This window comes from Neopelma chrysocephalum, unplaced genomic scaffold, assembly GCF_003984885.1.
Source record: "Neopelma chrysocephalum unplaced genomic scaffold, ASM398488v2 Primary Assembly neopelma1_72, whole genome shotgun sequence".
In the NCBI taxonomy this organism is placed as follows: Eukaryota; Metazoa; Chordata; class Aves; order Passeriformes; family Pipridae; genus Neopelma; species Neopelma chrysocephalum.
The window spans coordinates 10,992,496-11,005,829 of NW_020897732.1; the positions used below are offsets into that span (position 1 = coordinate 10,992,496).

Below are 13,334 nucleotides of genomic sequence, written 5' to 3' on the forward strand. Positions count from 1 at the left end.
TTATAAACTGATTTTATTAAGCTAATTCAAAGATCTGACAGAAGTGCAGTTCAAACTAGCTCCATTTTGCTTTGGTTTAATATGGTTAGGATCCTGCCATGTTTAAATAAAAATCAGAGCACTGAAACAGGGTAATGACATTGGTGCTGACCTGGATGAAGATAAGGCTGATCCAATCAAGGCTAAGGGTCATTCATGTCCCTTCTGAAGCTCCTTCCAGGATTAAGGCATGTATGCATTAGGAAGGACATTATTCTTTATTTGGTACAAATTTTAAGATCTAACTAATATAATAATAACCAAAATGCAAATCATTATGATTTAAATGGAAAGACATCTATTTTACCATTAAGAAAATCTCTTTTATATGTTTTTTATTAATCCCTAAATAGGATCTCGTGTTTCCAGTAAAATCTTTCCTCCTCCAGCTAATTCTACTGGGAAGGATGGGTTGAAATATCAATGCTGGGTTCATCCTATAAATGACTCTTAAGAGAAACTTTCAGATCTGCTTCTAATTCATCTGATGTACCCAGAAATTTTCCACTGATTTCAACAAGCTCTGGATCAAGCCTTTAATGCCCTGCAGGTTGCCTTACAATGTAAGATGAACTGTAGGTGTTTTCATCCTCAAGTCTTCTAACAAAAGTCATCATGAATTTCCCAAACAAATGTGTTGGAAAAGAGTCACAGAAATAATAATATAAATGTTGATAACATTAAAAAAAAAAAGGCACAGGACGTATTTGTTATCCTTATTTATTTAATAAAGAAACATAATAAACTTGAATTTTTCCAGGTACAAACAGCTTAATATGTCCTATGATATTGGCTGATATTTTCCTTGCTCTTTTTGTAGCTTGAGTGATTCATGTGCTTGCCTTTATTGAACGAATCAACAGAAAAGAATGGTAGCACTCACCATGCTTATAGACAGTGTGGGCCAACTATTGAGTTAGTGTCTTAAACTAAATCACTGCACCGGGAGGTTGTATCATGGCTGGATTTGGATTGGCATCTCCATTAACAAGGATCTACAAGTGAGGTTATATGACATTTTCTAGGGGAGTTCTGCAACCATACAAAGATACCATTTCCTCTTCATCCCTAAAGAAATGCGCCACAAAACAATAGAAAACCCAATAGAAAACCAACCTTCCAGTTACAAAGGTTTTGAAAGTAATTTACAATTCAGTTTTAGAAAGTTGCACTGTAAACATCTAGAGTTAAGACCCATCTTTCAGACTTTTTTTGCATTACACTTTTTTTTTTTCTTTTTTACAGGTTTTGGGTAAAAGACAGAACCATTTCTAATTGCATCAGTACTATAGGGTCTCACAGCAATGACACTAAAATGTTCAACTCAAGGGTGAAATGACCAGAGGAAGAGCGTGTCTCTAATATAACCAATGACCAGCTAATTGTCTCTTTACATCCCATTCATTACTGGGCCTGACTCTTAATAAGAACAGCAGTTGAATATTTTCTAATATAAGTTGAAAATAATTAAAATATTTTTAAAACAGCATGACCAACAACACACTTCTGAGTGCAGGCTGGCATTTTCCTTGGGTTTCAAACAGCTTACAGCGTAAGTGAAAAAAAATCACATGAGAAATTCTCCTTTTTCTTAGCATTTTTCCCTCTCTTTTTTTTATTTTATTTTAAAGCTTTGAAAGGAAAATAATTTTACCAGTTGTCAGCCAATAAATGCTTGTTCAGCAAGTAATGAATGTACTATTTTCTAATTAAACAGTTTCATTATAGGCAGCAGCTTGTTGCTAATGATCAATAAATCCCATTGAGGAGAAAACATTTTAATCAGTAAGTCGTGTCCTCTGAGTGTCAGCCACTCTATAAACTCACAAGATACATATATATGTATAGATATACGTATGTGTGTGTATATATATATATGCATATAAATATAAAAATCGCATACTCTTTCTGGGTGATATGTACAGTCAGAATAACATTACAGCATAAATACACAGGGAATCTGTATAAAGTTTCTCTAATTTGAGAAGCCTTGAGCAATTCTGTTTTTTTTCGGGGGAGGTTAGGGGTGGGGAGGGGGGAAAGAATAAAGAGAGTTTTCACTTCAAGGAACGAAGAGTAGTCCCCTTAAGTTAGAATCTAATTACATACAAGATTTAAAGGCAACAAAATGCCCAGAGGAACAGCCCTATGTTATACACCATAGACATGGGGTTAAAAGGGCAAGAGAGCATGATTATAATAATACTTATATAGTACGGTTCATTCCCTTATAGCACTTTGCAACCAGAAAGTCTTACAACACCCCTGTGAGGTAGGTAAGTATTATTATTCCCATTTTACAGATGGGTAAACTGAGGCACAGATAGGTTAAATTATTTGCCTAAAAATCATGTAGTAAGAATCAGGAATAGACCCCAGGAATCCTGATGGCAAATCCTCTGAATTAACCAATAGACCACTCTCAAGTGAATGCCTGAGACACCTCTCAATGAATGGAGAGAATATTATTAGCCCATATTTACACAGATACATTGTCATCCTTTTGACACGTTGTCTTACATATTCTGACTTGTTTAGAGGACAGATAACAATGGCCATAGATAAAGTCGACTGTAACATGTTGTTTTAATTCTTGTTGCCAACCCCATGTGGTTTTTGACTCCTTTACAACCTGGGATGTAACTAAATGTTAATGACAATACACCTTAAATACATTCTTGATATCTTTGCTTCTCCAAGGTGAAAAGCACAATTACTCTTCCTTAAAGTGCAATGGCTCATTACAGAAATCTCAAGATTTTCCATGAAGTCCAACCAAACCCAAGTACAATCAGTCTGAAAGTGAAAAAGAAAGAACTTGTCTGTAATGATGGACTTGACTCTATATTCCATAAATAATTTCTCACATTCTATCGAGGCTGAAAGATTAATAATAAATAATAATCTATGTTAGCACGTAAAACCTCTAATACTTTTCTACAGCCACACATCCACCTTTCACCCCATTGTCATTTCTTTGGCCTGAAGCTGAGGGACACATCAACTGTAAATATTACTTTGCCTACAGGAATGAGGATATATCTATTATCTAGCAGATTCTTTTTATTGGTTCCTGTATTTCTTGTCCTTCCCCAGAAATCTAACTGTACTATCTGAGAAAATGAAAGATGGACACTGAGTAAACAGGATTCTAAACCTCAAAATTTATGTACAGATCCAGAGGCAATTCCCCTCCCACCTTCTTGATCACACTGTCACAGCCGTTCTGTACGGCCCAGTTGGCATTGATTGATTATTATTACTACTAGTAGTAGTATTTTTGTGAGTAATATTGATGCACAGAGATCCCAATAAGGCTGCTTAGCTCAGTGTTCCTGGGGAAAACATATCCTATCCCACTACCTTAACAGAAACTTTGCCAGCATAGATGGTGCTTTGGAGCACTACACACAAACGTGATGCGCTACTTCTATGGCGAGTTTGATTGCGGATTTCGAAGCAGAATCTTGAAACATACTAAAAAATTAGTGCTTTTATTAACAGTTTTACAAACAGAATCCATTACTGTCTGGTTTCCTGAAGGACAGAACAAGCCATTTCTCTCATTGTTTTGACATAATCTGCTGTTCTGGTTTCTTTTTTTGTATTTCTGCTGACGTGCAGTTGCAAGTCCCAAGAGGGAGGGCTTAGTGTAATAAACAGTTTAAATGTTGCTAATTTGATGCTTTTATTTGCAACAACTTTCCTCTTCAAGCGATGGGGACCCCACAAGTTCCTATTACCTTAACTCAGAGTTCATCATGAAGAGTGTAAGGATCAATAATCTCCATGGAAAAAGAGACTTTTTTTTTTAAGTAAAAAAATATCAAATATAATAAATTTATGAAAGACCATTCACAACATATACAGTAAGTGTTACATTTTGCTACAGCAGCTGTGATATTTTTTTTTTCTTTTTAGAATGCAAGGTCATACATCGCCATAAGTAAACACACTAATATGAGTAAGACCTTAAATGAATTTATACAGCCAGGCTTTATCTGTGGATAGATATACACTGTGTTTACTGTTTTACAGTCTAGCCTATTCTTATTCACACCATTGATATAACAGCTATGACCCTGCAAAGATTCTTCCTGTGCATATATAAATATAAATATTGAACCAAGTCAAAAAGAGCAGGGTCAAAGGTTATATGACTTATTAGACTCCTGTAGTTAAGGGTAAAAACTCCATTGTTTCTTTTGCAACTAATTTTTAATAAGAAGGCTGCTTCAACCGTTGTGTAGTTACAGCATTACATTCTGTAAACAATATTTTAAAGCATTCTAAACAAACACTTAAACAATTGATTCCTTATCCTTGTCCGGCGAGAGAAGACAATCCATAGCCTCGTCGCTTTTGCTCACGTCCGTTATCTTCAGCTGGAGATTATCGCTCGTGCCCCTGGTGACGCTGTCGTAGGATGGAGGGAAAGAGGTGGAGGACAGAGTTTCGGATTTGTCTATTGGCCTGCCGTAGTTCTCGTTCATCATGAACGCAATAAGACCCTCCTTCTCGGGTGCATCGTCCTCGAGGATGCTGCTCTCCAAAGTTCTGTGCCGGTACAAGTAAGATGCCTGCTTCATGGAGCGCCGGAACAAATGTCTCCTGTAGGCCCTCTGGATGACGATGGCAGAGACCTCTTCTTGTTTCCGCCTGAGAGTTGTTGTAATCGGTTCGTAAGAGATCTTAGACGGATTCGCCGCCATGAACTTTTCTTCCATCTGTATTTTAAGGGCATCCATCTCTCCGGATTCTCCTAGCACCCTTTTCGTAAAAGCAAACAAAATATCCAAGCAATGGATCCTGTCTCCGCTGACCATGGGCAGGTCCATCGCTATGAGTTTGATTTTGTTTGGTTTCGCTATGCGCAAAGGTTCTGATAGCGCGTCTGCAAAGTCTGAAAGTGCAGAATACTCAATAAACTGAGTGGCTTCAGGGTCAAACTTCTCCCAGATTTCATAGAACATATCAAAATCATCCTCGCTTAGAGGCTCTGTACTTTCCTCAGTGGCTACACTGAAGTTCTCTAAAATAATGGCTATATACATGTTTACAACAATGAGAAATGATATAATGATATATGTAACAAAGAATAAAATCCCTACAGCAGGGCTTCCACAGTTTCCCTTTGAGCCATTTGCATTAGGAAGGTTTGGGTCGCAATATGGTGGTCCAGTGTTTAAAATAGGGTTGAGAAGACTATCCCATCCAGCTGACGTTGTGATTTGGAAGAGACAGAGCATGCTGTTAGCGAAGGTTTGGAAGTTGAACATGTCATCAATCCCATGCTCCTTCTTAACATAGGCAAAGTTAGCCATGCCAAAAATGGCATAAATGAACATGACCAGAAAAAGCAAGAGGCCAATGTTGAACAGAGCAGGTAGGGACATCATTAAGGCAAACAGGAGAGTTCGAATTCCTTTGGCTCCCCGAATGAGTCTTAGGATCCGGCCAATCCGAGCCAAACGAATGACTCTGAAGAGTGTGGGAGAGAAGAAATATTTCTGGATGATGTCAGAAAGTACAGTGCCTTGAAAAGAAAAGAGACAAACAGCGAGTTAGTACATGGAAAATAATCCCAGGCTTCCCTTTAAAGCCATCAGTCAGAATTATTGAGAAAATAAATGAAAAGTTCCCCAGACTGGAAGGCCTACAATAAAGGGAATGGCATTGTTGGTGCTTTCATGCTCGTTTAATCCATACAGATTGTGTTGACATTATGAGCAAAGAATGGTAGTGGCAGTTTCAGTAAGGGAAAGTTTTCCTGTTGGGGATGATAAACCAGGACCAACTCAGATAGGACACAAATAACTGCAGCTTTTGGCCATGACCCACCTGAGAAATTTATCCTGAGTGCAGATGGTCAGAATTTTTCTGACATGACCACATCTTTGTCATTAAAATATTAGTGAGTCAGCACTGAAGTGCTGGTGTGCTGGGCCTGTTTTTCTGAGCCATCACCGGAACAGTGCAGGTTTCTACTGTGCAGCCACTTGGCTGGCTGGCTGATTATAAATTTTTCCAGTTTCCCTGATGGGCTGGGAGAGGGTTAAGGTCTAAGACTGTACTAGCAACGACATGACCTTGCATCCCTGTAACTGAACTCTTTCAGCAGAAACAGAGCCCTTGGTCCAGACTGTCTGATGCCAACAGTCCTTGGCTGCACTGAGCTGTGCTGAGCTCATGTGTCCCACCTGGGAGAGGGTTCCCTGGCACGGACCAAGGCCTCTGACACTGAAATGACCGGGCTGATCACAGGCAGCACTATGACCAACATGACACCTCTGGTTAATTGGCTGCTATGGGCATACCCAGAGCACCCAGCATCAAGGTTCTGATGACAGCTGCATGGCAGTGATATTGCCTGGGTGACCCAAATCTGTGAAATCCAGGCCATTCAAGGCCCCCAAAGCACAGGGTGCTCTCTGGGCACTGGAGATCTGCATTAGGATCTTGTAGGTTCCCTGGTCCATTAGAGAGTGTTTAGTGCAAAAAGAGCATCAGTTAATGAGAGGTCTCTGTTTTCCTAACATGACACTTTTTCATTTAACTCTTCCCCCCTTCAAAATGGAAGCTTTCTTTTGGAAGAGCTGAATTTCTGAGCTCCTTTTGCTCACTGGATCAGTTGACCATCTTCCAGTTGCTACTTTATTTCCAACTGTAATGAAAACAATTTTGGTAGGATTTCAAACTCACACTTGACCTGCACTTCTGTAGCACTTAATGTATGATCTGGGGTTGGGGCTGCAGAACAGCAAAAAGCACAAACTAACAATAAAACTGTGCCTTTCTGTTTCATCCCTTGGATATATAAGGGTGTTGGAGCTCTAGTGACAATGGGACTGAGAACAGTCAGACTCACTGCACTGCTTGAACCTGCCCTGAAGGACTATTTCATACTGTTGTAACAGAAAATAAATAGCAAAACAATAACAATCCACACATGCTCTTTTTCATGTGGCTTTTTTACTTCTCTGTCTTTGGCTGCTACACAGAACTGGTGTTAAGTGTATGTGGTGGCCAGTTCTGGACTGTGTTTTATCACCATGAACCAATAAGGGTGTTCAGGTATGATAATAAAGGTGTGATAATAAAGGTATGATAAACCTCATAATTTTGCTGATCACACCAGTTATTGTTTGGCAGTGCTATGTTAGATTAAAATTACATACTAAAAAAGTGTGTTTAGGATTCAGTTCTCTGAGTTGATAGAGTACATTACCGCACAAAGCCTTTAACTTTGTCAATAAGTTTTATGTCTGCCTTTTTAACTTTGGAGTTCTGGGTGTGAAAATCCAGGGTCACCTACCTACGATGGACAGAATCACAACCACAAAGTCAAATATGTTCCAGCCATTGGTGAAGTAGTAGTGTCGCAGAGCCAGCATTTTGAAGATGCACTCCCCAGTGAAGATGGCAACAAAAAGCATGTTGATTTTATGGAGGATGTTGACTTTTTCTTGACTTTGGTCATCCGTTTCCACCATCATGGTAACCATGTTAAGGCAGATGAGAATCATGATGGAGACATCAAAGGCTTGTTTTGAGACGACATCAAAAATAAAACCTTGGTATTTGTTCTGGGGGAAAGGAGAGGGTTTAGTTAGGAAAATTGAGCTGTGTCAAAATGATGACATAATTGTCTCCTAATTGATCAGAAAGTAGAGGAAAACAGGCAATATACACTGCTTCTGATGAGAACTTCATAAACTTAAAGATGGTGATGAATGGTTTTATGATAGAGTTTTCAAACCCATTTACTCCTAATGCTTCTTGAAACTACTGAAAACAAGACACTGGACTGTGGCCATGAATTTATTCATTGCAGGCAGGTGGCCACTGGAATAAGTAAATGGCATATGTAAATTGGAATTTTAGTAAATGCTGCAGAACAGTGGGAATTTTGTACCACAGGTCAATGAACTTGCAAACATCATCCAAAATCAAAACATATAATTACAAAGTGCCTTTCATCTGGGAGCAATAAACCTTCCTACACTGGAAAGTTGAATTGCAGTTATTCTACTAAAAAAACATTCAGCTATTACACAAAGTTCAACTGAATTATGCTGTTCTTACCAGTGGCCTTGGGATTGGCTTTTGAGGTTTCTTAGATCCCAGCTTTTTCATTGCATTATAATACTTTTTCTGTTCTTCTGTCATAAAAATGTCCTGGCCACCTAAGTATAGGGTGAGAACAACACTATTACTTTTGACGACGAGAACTCCACTGACCCACTCCAAAGTTCAAGGCTGCATACTCTCCCATTTCATTTTCCTTTTAATGTAGCTTTCTTCAAAATATCTAAGAAGGTGAGCTGGTTTTGTCTGGGATAGAGTTGATTTTCTGCACAGTAACCAGGATGGGGCTACGCTTGATTGGTGCCTAAAACAGTGTTGATAACACAAGGGTTTGAGTAGGGCTCACACAGTTTCTCAAGGCCTTTTCTGCTTCTCTCTCACCACCCTACTCATGAATAGGCTGGGGGTGCACAAGGAACTGGGAGCTGACACAGCTGGGACAGCTGAGCCCAACAGACCAAAGGGATATTCCATAGTGTGTGGCACCATGCTCAGTATACAAAGCTGGGGGAAGAAGAAGGGCAAAGGGGGCATTTGGAATGATGGCCTTTGTCTTCCCAAGCCTCCATTATGTGTGATGGAGCCCTGCTTTCCCTGGGGATAGCTGAACACCTGCCTACCCATGGGAATTGGTGGATTGTTTTGCTTTGCTTTTGCTTTCCCTAACAAAAAATCTTTACCTCAACTCCAGGGTTTCATCGCTTTTACTCTTCTGATTCTCTCCCCCACACTGTCATGGGAGCAGCGAGTGGGCAGGTGAGAGGTTTGGTTGCTGGCTGGGGTTAAACCACAACATGATGGGTTTGTTGAGATGCAGTGCTGGGAGCTGCTCATCACAGGGATGTGAGGGGCAGGAGACAGAGAGCAGTGCAGGCAATGATGGAGGATCAGGACTCAGGTTCTGTCAGCACTCAAGGTGGGTCCAGAGTGAGAGGGGGAAATAGAAGAACCTCACCCCTGTGCTTAGAGCCTACCAAGCAGTGAGAAACACAACTCCCAGGCCAGGCTGCTCCTCCCTGGCCCTTGCCAGGTACCTTGGGGCAGGTAATTGGTTGAGGAGAGCAGGATGGACTTCTTGGAGGGACGATGGTATTTGTGCACAGGGGACACCAGGGCAGTCTGTGCCCCTGTGTCAAAGTTTGTGCCAGAGATCCCCTCTGCCTGAAGCTGCCCTACTGCTTTCTGTGGCGGAATATAATCCCCCAGTCTATATTTTCAGGATGCTCATGCTATGGGAACATTAGGGACTGTTACAGCTGTGCCTTTGTAAAAGCCCTGCAAGACGGTTTTTGCAGTTGCTCTGCCACTGCTAATCTTGAGGCTACTGTGGCAAAGCCATTGCTGATAAATCTATTCCTTGACCTGGTCTCTGCAGCAATCACAAGATGATATGTAGCATATGCAGTACTTATCTTTTTCTTTTGTTGGTTAAAATTGTCAATGATGACACCAATGAAGAGGTTCAATGTGAAGAAAGACCCAAAGATGATGAAAATCACAAAGTACAGGTACATGTATAAATTATATTCCCACTCAGGCTGTTCCTCGTACTGCAAAGGGAGAAGGGAAAATGTGAAAATTACACCATCTCTGCGCACATCAAAATACTGATGCAGTTAAATGAGAACTGTCCAATAGCAATAAAAATTATAAAACTTAAAAAAAATGGTGTCACTCCCATGAACAGAGTCAGCTCTCCTCGGTCTCTGAAGTTTACTACTGACATCTGCACTGCCATGATCATTTCAGCAATGTTTCACAAGACTGTCACAGTGATCACACTGCTCCAGAAAGTGCAAGGCCAGAATAAATCCTCTAAAATGTTCTCAGTCTGAACCCAGAAGGGGAAAAGAATCAATTTTCTGATTATTCTAAAACTTATATGGTCTAATGGAACTTATACAAAACAGAACTGTGATCCAGTATAATTAAATGCTACTAAAAAAACCTGTACTTATAAGTACAATTTTTTTTTAATGAGGGTGGAATTGAATAAGATCTTTTGCTGAATAACTGAGCAATGCAGTCCAATAACCTCAAGTCACCTCTACATTTGTGCTCAGATTTGCCCCATCAGCAACAGGTATGTAAACAAGGTGCCAGAAACTTGCATTCCCAAAATGCTGTATTTTCTCAAGGGTAACCCATGAGTTTCATTCAGTATTAGGGGGGATACACATGTATACACATAGTACCAGAATAAATAAACATCATGAGCTATGTTCTGCAAAGGTACTTTTCTGCCTCTATAATGCCATGAGGTGTTCCCACCCCTTATTCCTCCATTTAAGGCTTGACTCCCTATTAGTGAATTCAGCCTTGTCAAATTCCCAGTACCAGACAGCTCTCTCAAAAATTAACAGCAAGTGTAAACTTGTTCCTTTAATATTATTAATAGAGGAAAAGGAGACCATAAGTCCTCCATAAAAAACAAACAAAGCATATGTGATGTAGCCAAGGAAATGCATTTTTTTAAGGAAACCTGGCAGCTGTAGAGGATGCAGGTAAGACCTGGGCAGTCACCAGCACCCAGAGCTCCAGCACATCTCAAGCCAGAGTTTAAAGCTCACACCACCTCTTGCCTTACCAGAAGTCCCTCCGCACTCCTTCAGTGTAGAGCTACATTTGTTTTAATCTCAGGGTTGTGATGCTTCAGCAGCAGCTGCAAAAAGTGAAGGTCTGCAACTGTCCCAGTCAGAATAATATTGGGACTGGCAACCTATATGCAATTTTTTTGTTGTGTTTATTGTTAAGCATCTTGAGTGCTGCAAAAGTCAATGGAAAAGGAAATGATTAATTTCCATGCAGGGACTTACCTCTCGTGAATCCACTGCTGCATACATAATATCCATCCAGCCTTTAAATGTGGCCTGAAAAAAACCCACATTACATATAAGCAAATTAAATAAGTACATCTTGAAATGATAACATCATCTCTGTGCTGAACTTTCAAAAGGCAATGTTGAGCGTGTTCTTCACAATTAATGGACTGCCTGCCTTTTAAAGCAATACATATCCATGAGTTTATGTTCATTTTGATATTTAAAATCATTTCAGAATGGTTTTCTCCTGGATTTTCTCATTTGTGTTTCCTGATTTTCTGTTATTTTACGGATAAAATAGAGGGTTTTAAAAGAAAATTTAAGAAGGAGAGAAAACAGCAATTAAATCTTTGGAAGTTTTGACCTTAAGAATTTCAAGTAATGAAGAGATAACAGCTGCACATAAAACAAAGAGTGTTGTCCTGCACAAGTCTTGGTCCAGGTGAGATGAATCTCATGCATATTGCTTGCTTATACTGACAACTATGTTGTAGAATCCCACTGAAGCTTGGATTGTGCCCTCTTTTAAACCAAGGCAAGTCAAGACAGTGGTAAAGCCCAGGGAGTTGCATCAATCACAGCTGACTTGAAAGGAGCAAAGGCAATCAACACCTGCTGTGAGCCCAGCCCTGGAAACTCAATCTGCTTTACTGGTCAGACTTTATTTTTCTTAAATCAGGGGGTTTAATTTTTCTTTAAAATTGTTTAAACAAGGAAGGATTCCACAGAAGTCAGTGTCTACTGGAAACCCTCAATGGAGAAAGGGCAGGGACAGAAATCTCAGGAGAAACACATGGAAGTGATTTTTACTATTCTGTAACAAAACTATGACTCTTTGATCTCAATATAGGCCTCTTATTAGACATAGCCTGAGGCCAAACACACTTGGCATTAGGTCTGACTCTGGCCTAAGCCCCATTGCCTTCATATTAGTTCTCTAGGGTTGTTTCTCATTTGACTTCTGACCCATTTAGACTCACCCTGAATCTAAATCAGTGTGAGCAGATAATGAGGCATTTTCAGATTTATTCATTTAATCAGATTTACACTAGCATGCATGGAAGACCCACATCAAATATTTTTTTACATCCTACTGACACATAGGTTGAATTTTCTCTTGTTGTGTGGGCACGCAATTCCAGATAAGACTAATAGGAATTTGGCCAGAGGTTCCCAGGAGAAACCCAGGCAGTTGTGCTGAGGCACATCCAGTGATTTTAGAAATGCTCCACTATACACTCTCTCTTATTATATTAAAGTCCTGGAGGTAATGATGTCTTCCCAGTTTCTTCTGAATGCTACTGAACCAAAGGAAAATGTTGTACAGGAGGTCAATCATATTTCTCATGAGAGTATATATAAAATAATATTTGAAAGGTTGCACATGTTTATCTACTGGTTGAAAGAGATTAATGCACTCTCCCAAATGAGAACCCTTTGGAAAATCTCTTCCATGGTACCGTGTGTTAAAAACCACTTTAAGTGAAAAGTATTTACAGGAATTATCAGCAGTTTTATTAAAACAAATAATTATATGAACCTGTCATGCTTATACCCCTTAAGTGTTCTAATATTTCCCTCTTTTGCCATTCTCTTTCTAATCTGATGAAAGGTTTTCTGGTGTCATTACAGCTGCTTACAGCTTTCAGCTCAAAGTGCCGTTCAGGAAGGGTGGACGGGATGAAACAAGAAATCCTTTCCCTGTGGCACAAAATGATATGATCTCAGCCTGTACTTTTCTCCCACTTGGGAGGAAATCTTTTCTCTTGAGTAGCTATTTTACCCCTCAATGTGTACCACAGACACGGGAGACTCTACTGCAAGGCACAGTGGTTTGTAGTGATAACAGATGATGAAGTGATCTGACAAAAATAAATATTAAGAGAATGAAGTGCTGTGATTTTCTGTTTTCCCCAGTTGTCCAACAGTAAGAGAATTAAAAATCCACAGGGTTTCTGGAAAGCTTCCCTAGACACTTCATCTGCAGAGGGTAAAAGATACTGAGAATGAAAGAAATATAAGACTGAGAAAAGAAATTATTTATCTGGAATTAGTAACCACTTACACTCTGGATAAGGAAGTGACAAAATCTTCATGGGAGTGTTTGTGATATTATCCTGCCTGGAAGCTATCCAGAGAAACACCATTTTCTACTGAAACTGTCATGTGATGAGATTATCTACCGATAAACTCGTCTTGGGATGGGATTACATTTTGTTATTTGACTGGTGGTTAGAGCTGCAATGCAGTAAATTAGTGGGGAGGAGGATAGGTGGGATGGCACTGACTGCCCTCAAACCAAATGGTGCCTTAAAATAAAGCAAGCCCTTAAATCTGTAAACTTTTGGGGGTTTAGTTGTCTTTTTCTTTTTTTTCTTTTTTTTT

General features: G+C 39.6%; 1 protein-coding gene across 10 annotated transcripts in view; it reads right to left on the bottom strand.

The window, feature by feature from the left end:
- Positions 1 to 743: 743 nt before the first annotated feature.
- SCN5A (sodium voltage-gated channel alpha subunit 5) overlaps positions 744 to 13,334 on the bottom strand; it is a 215,789-nt gene continuing 203,198 nt past the window's right edge. For all 10 annotated transcript variants that reach the window (XM_027686815.1, XM_027686814.1, XM_027686813.1 and 7 more), the window contains 5 exons: positions 10,944 to 10,997; positions 9,540 to 9,677; positions 8,125 to 8,229; positions 7,355 to 7,625; positions 744 to 5,575 (listed from right to left, as the gene is read on the bottom strand). In XM_027686815.1, the coding sequence (XP_027542616.1) occupies positions 4,341 to 5,575; positions 7,355 to 7,625; positions 8,125 to 8,229; positions 9,540 to 9,677; positions 10,944 to 10,997 (1,803 nt within the window). In that variant the 3' untranslated portion in view covers positions 744 to 4,340. The remainder of the gene's footprint in view (positions 5,576 to 7,354; positions 7,626 to 8,124; positions 8,230 to 9,539; positions 9,678 to 10,943; positions 10,998 to 13,334) is intronic.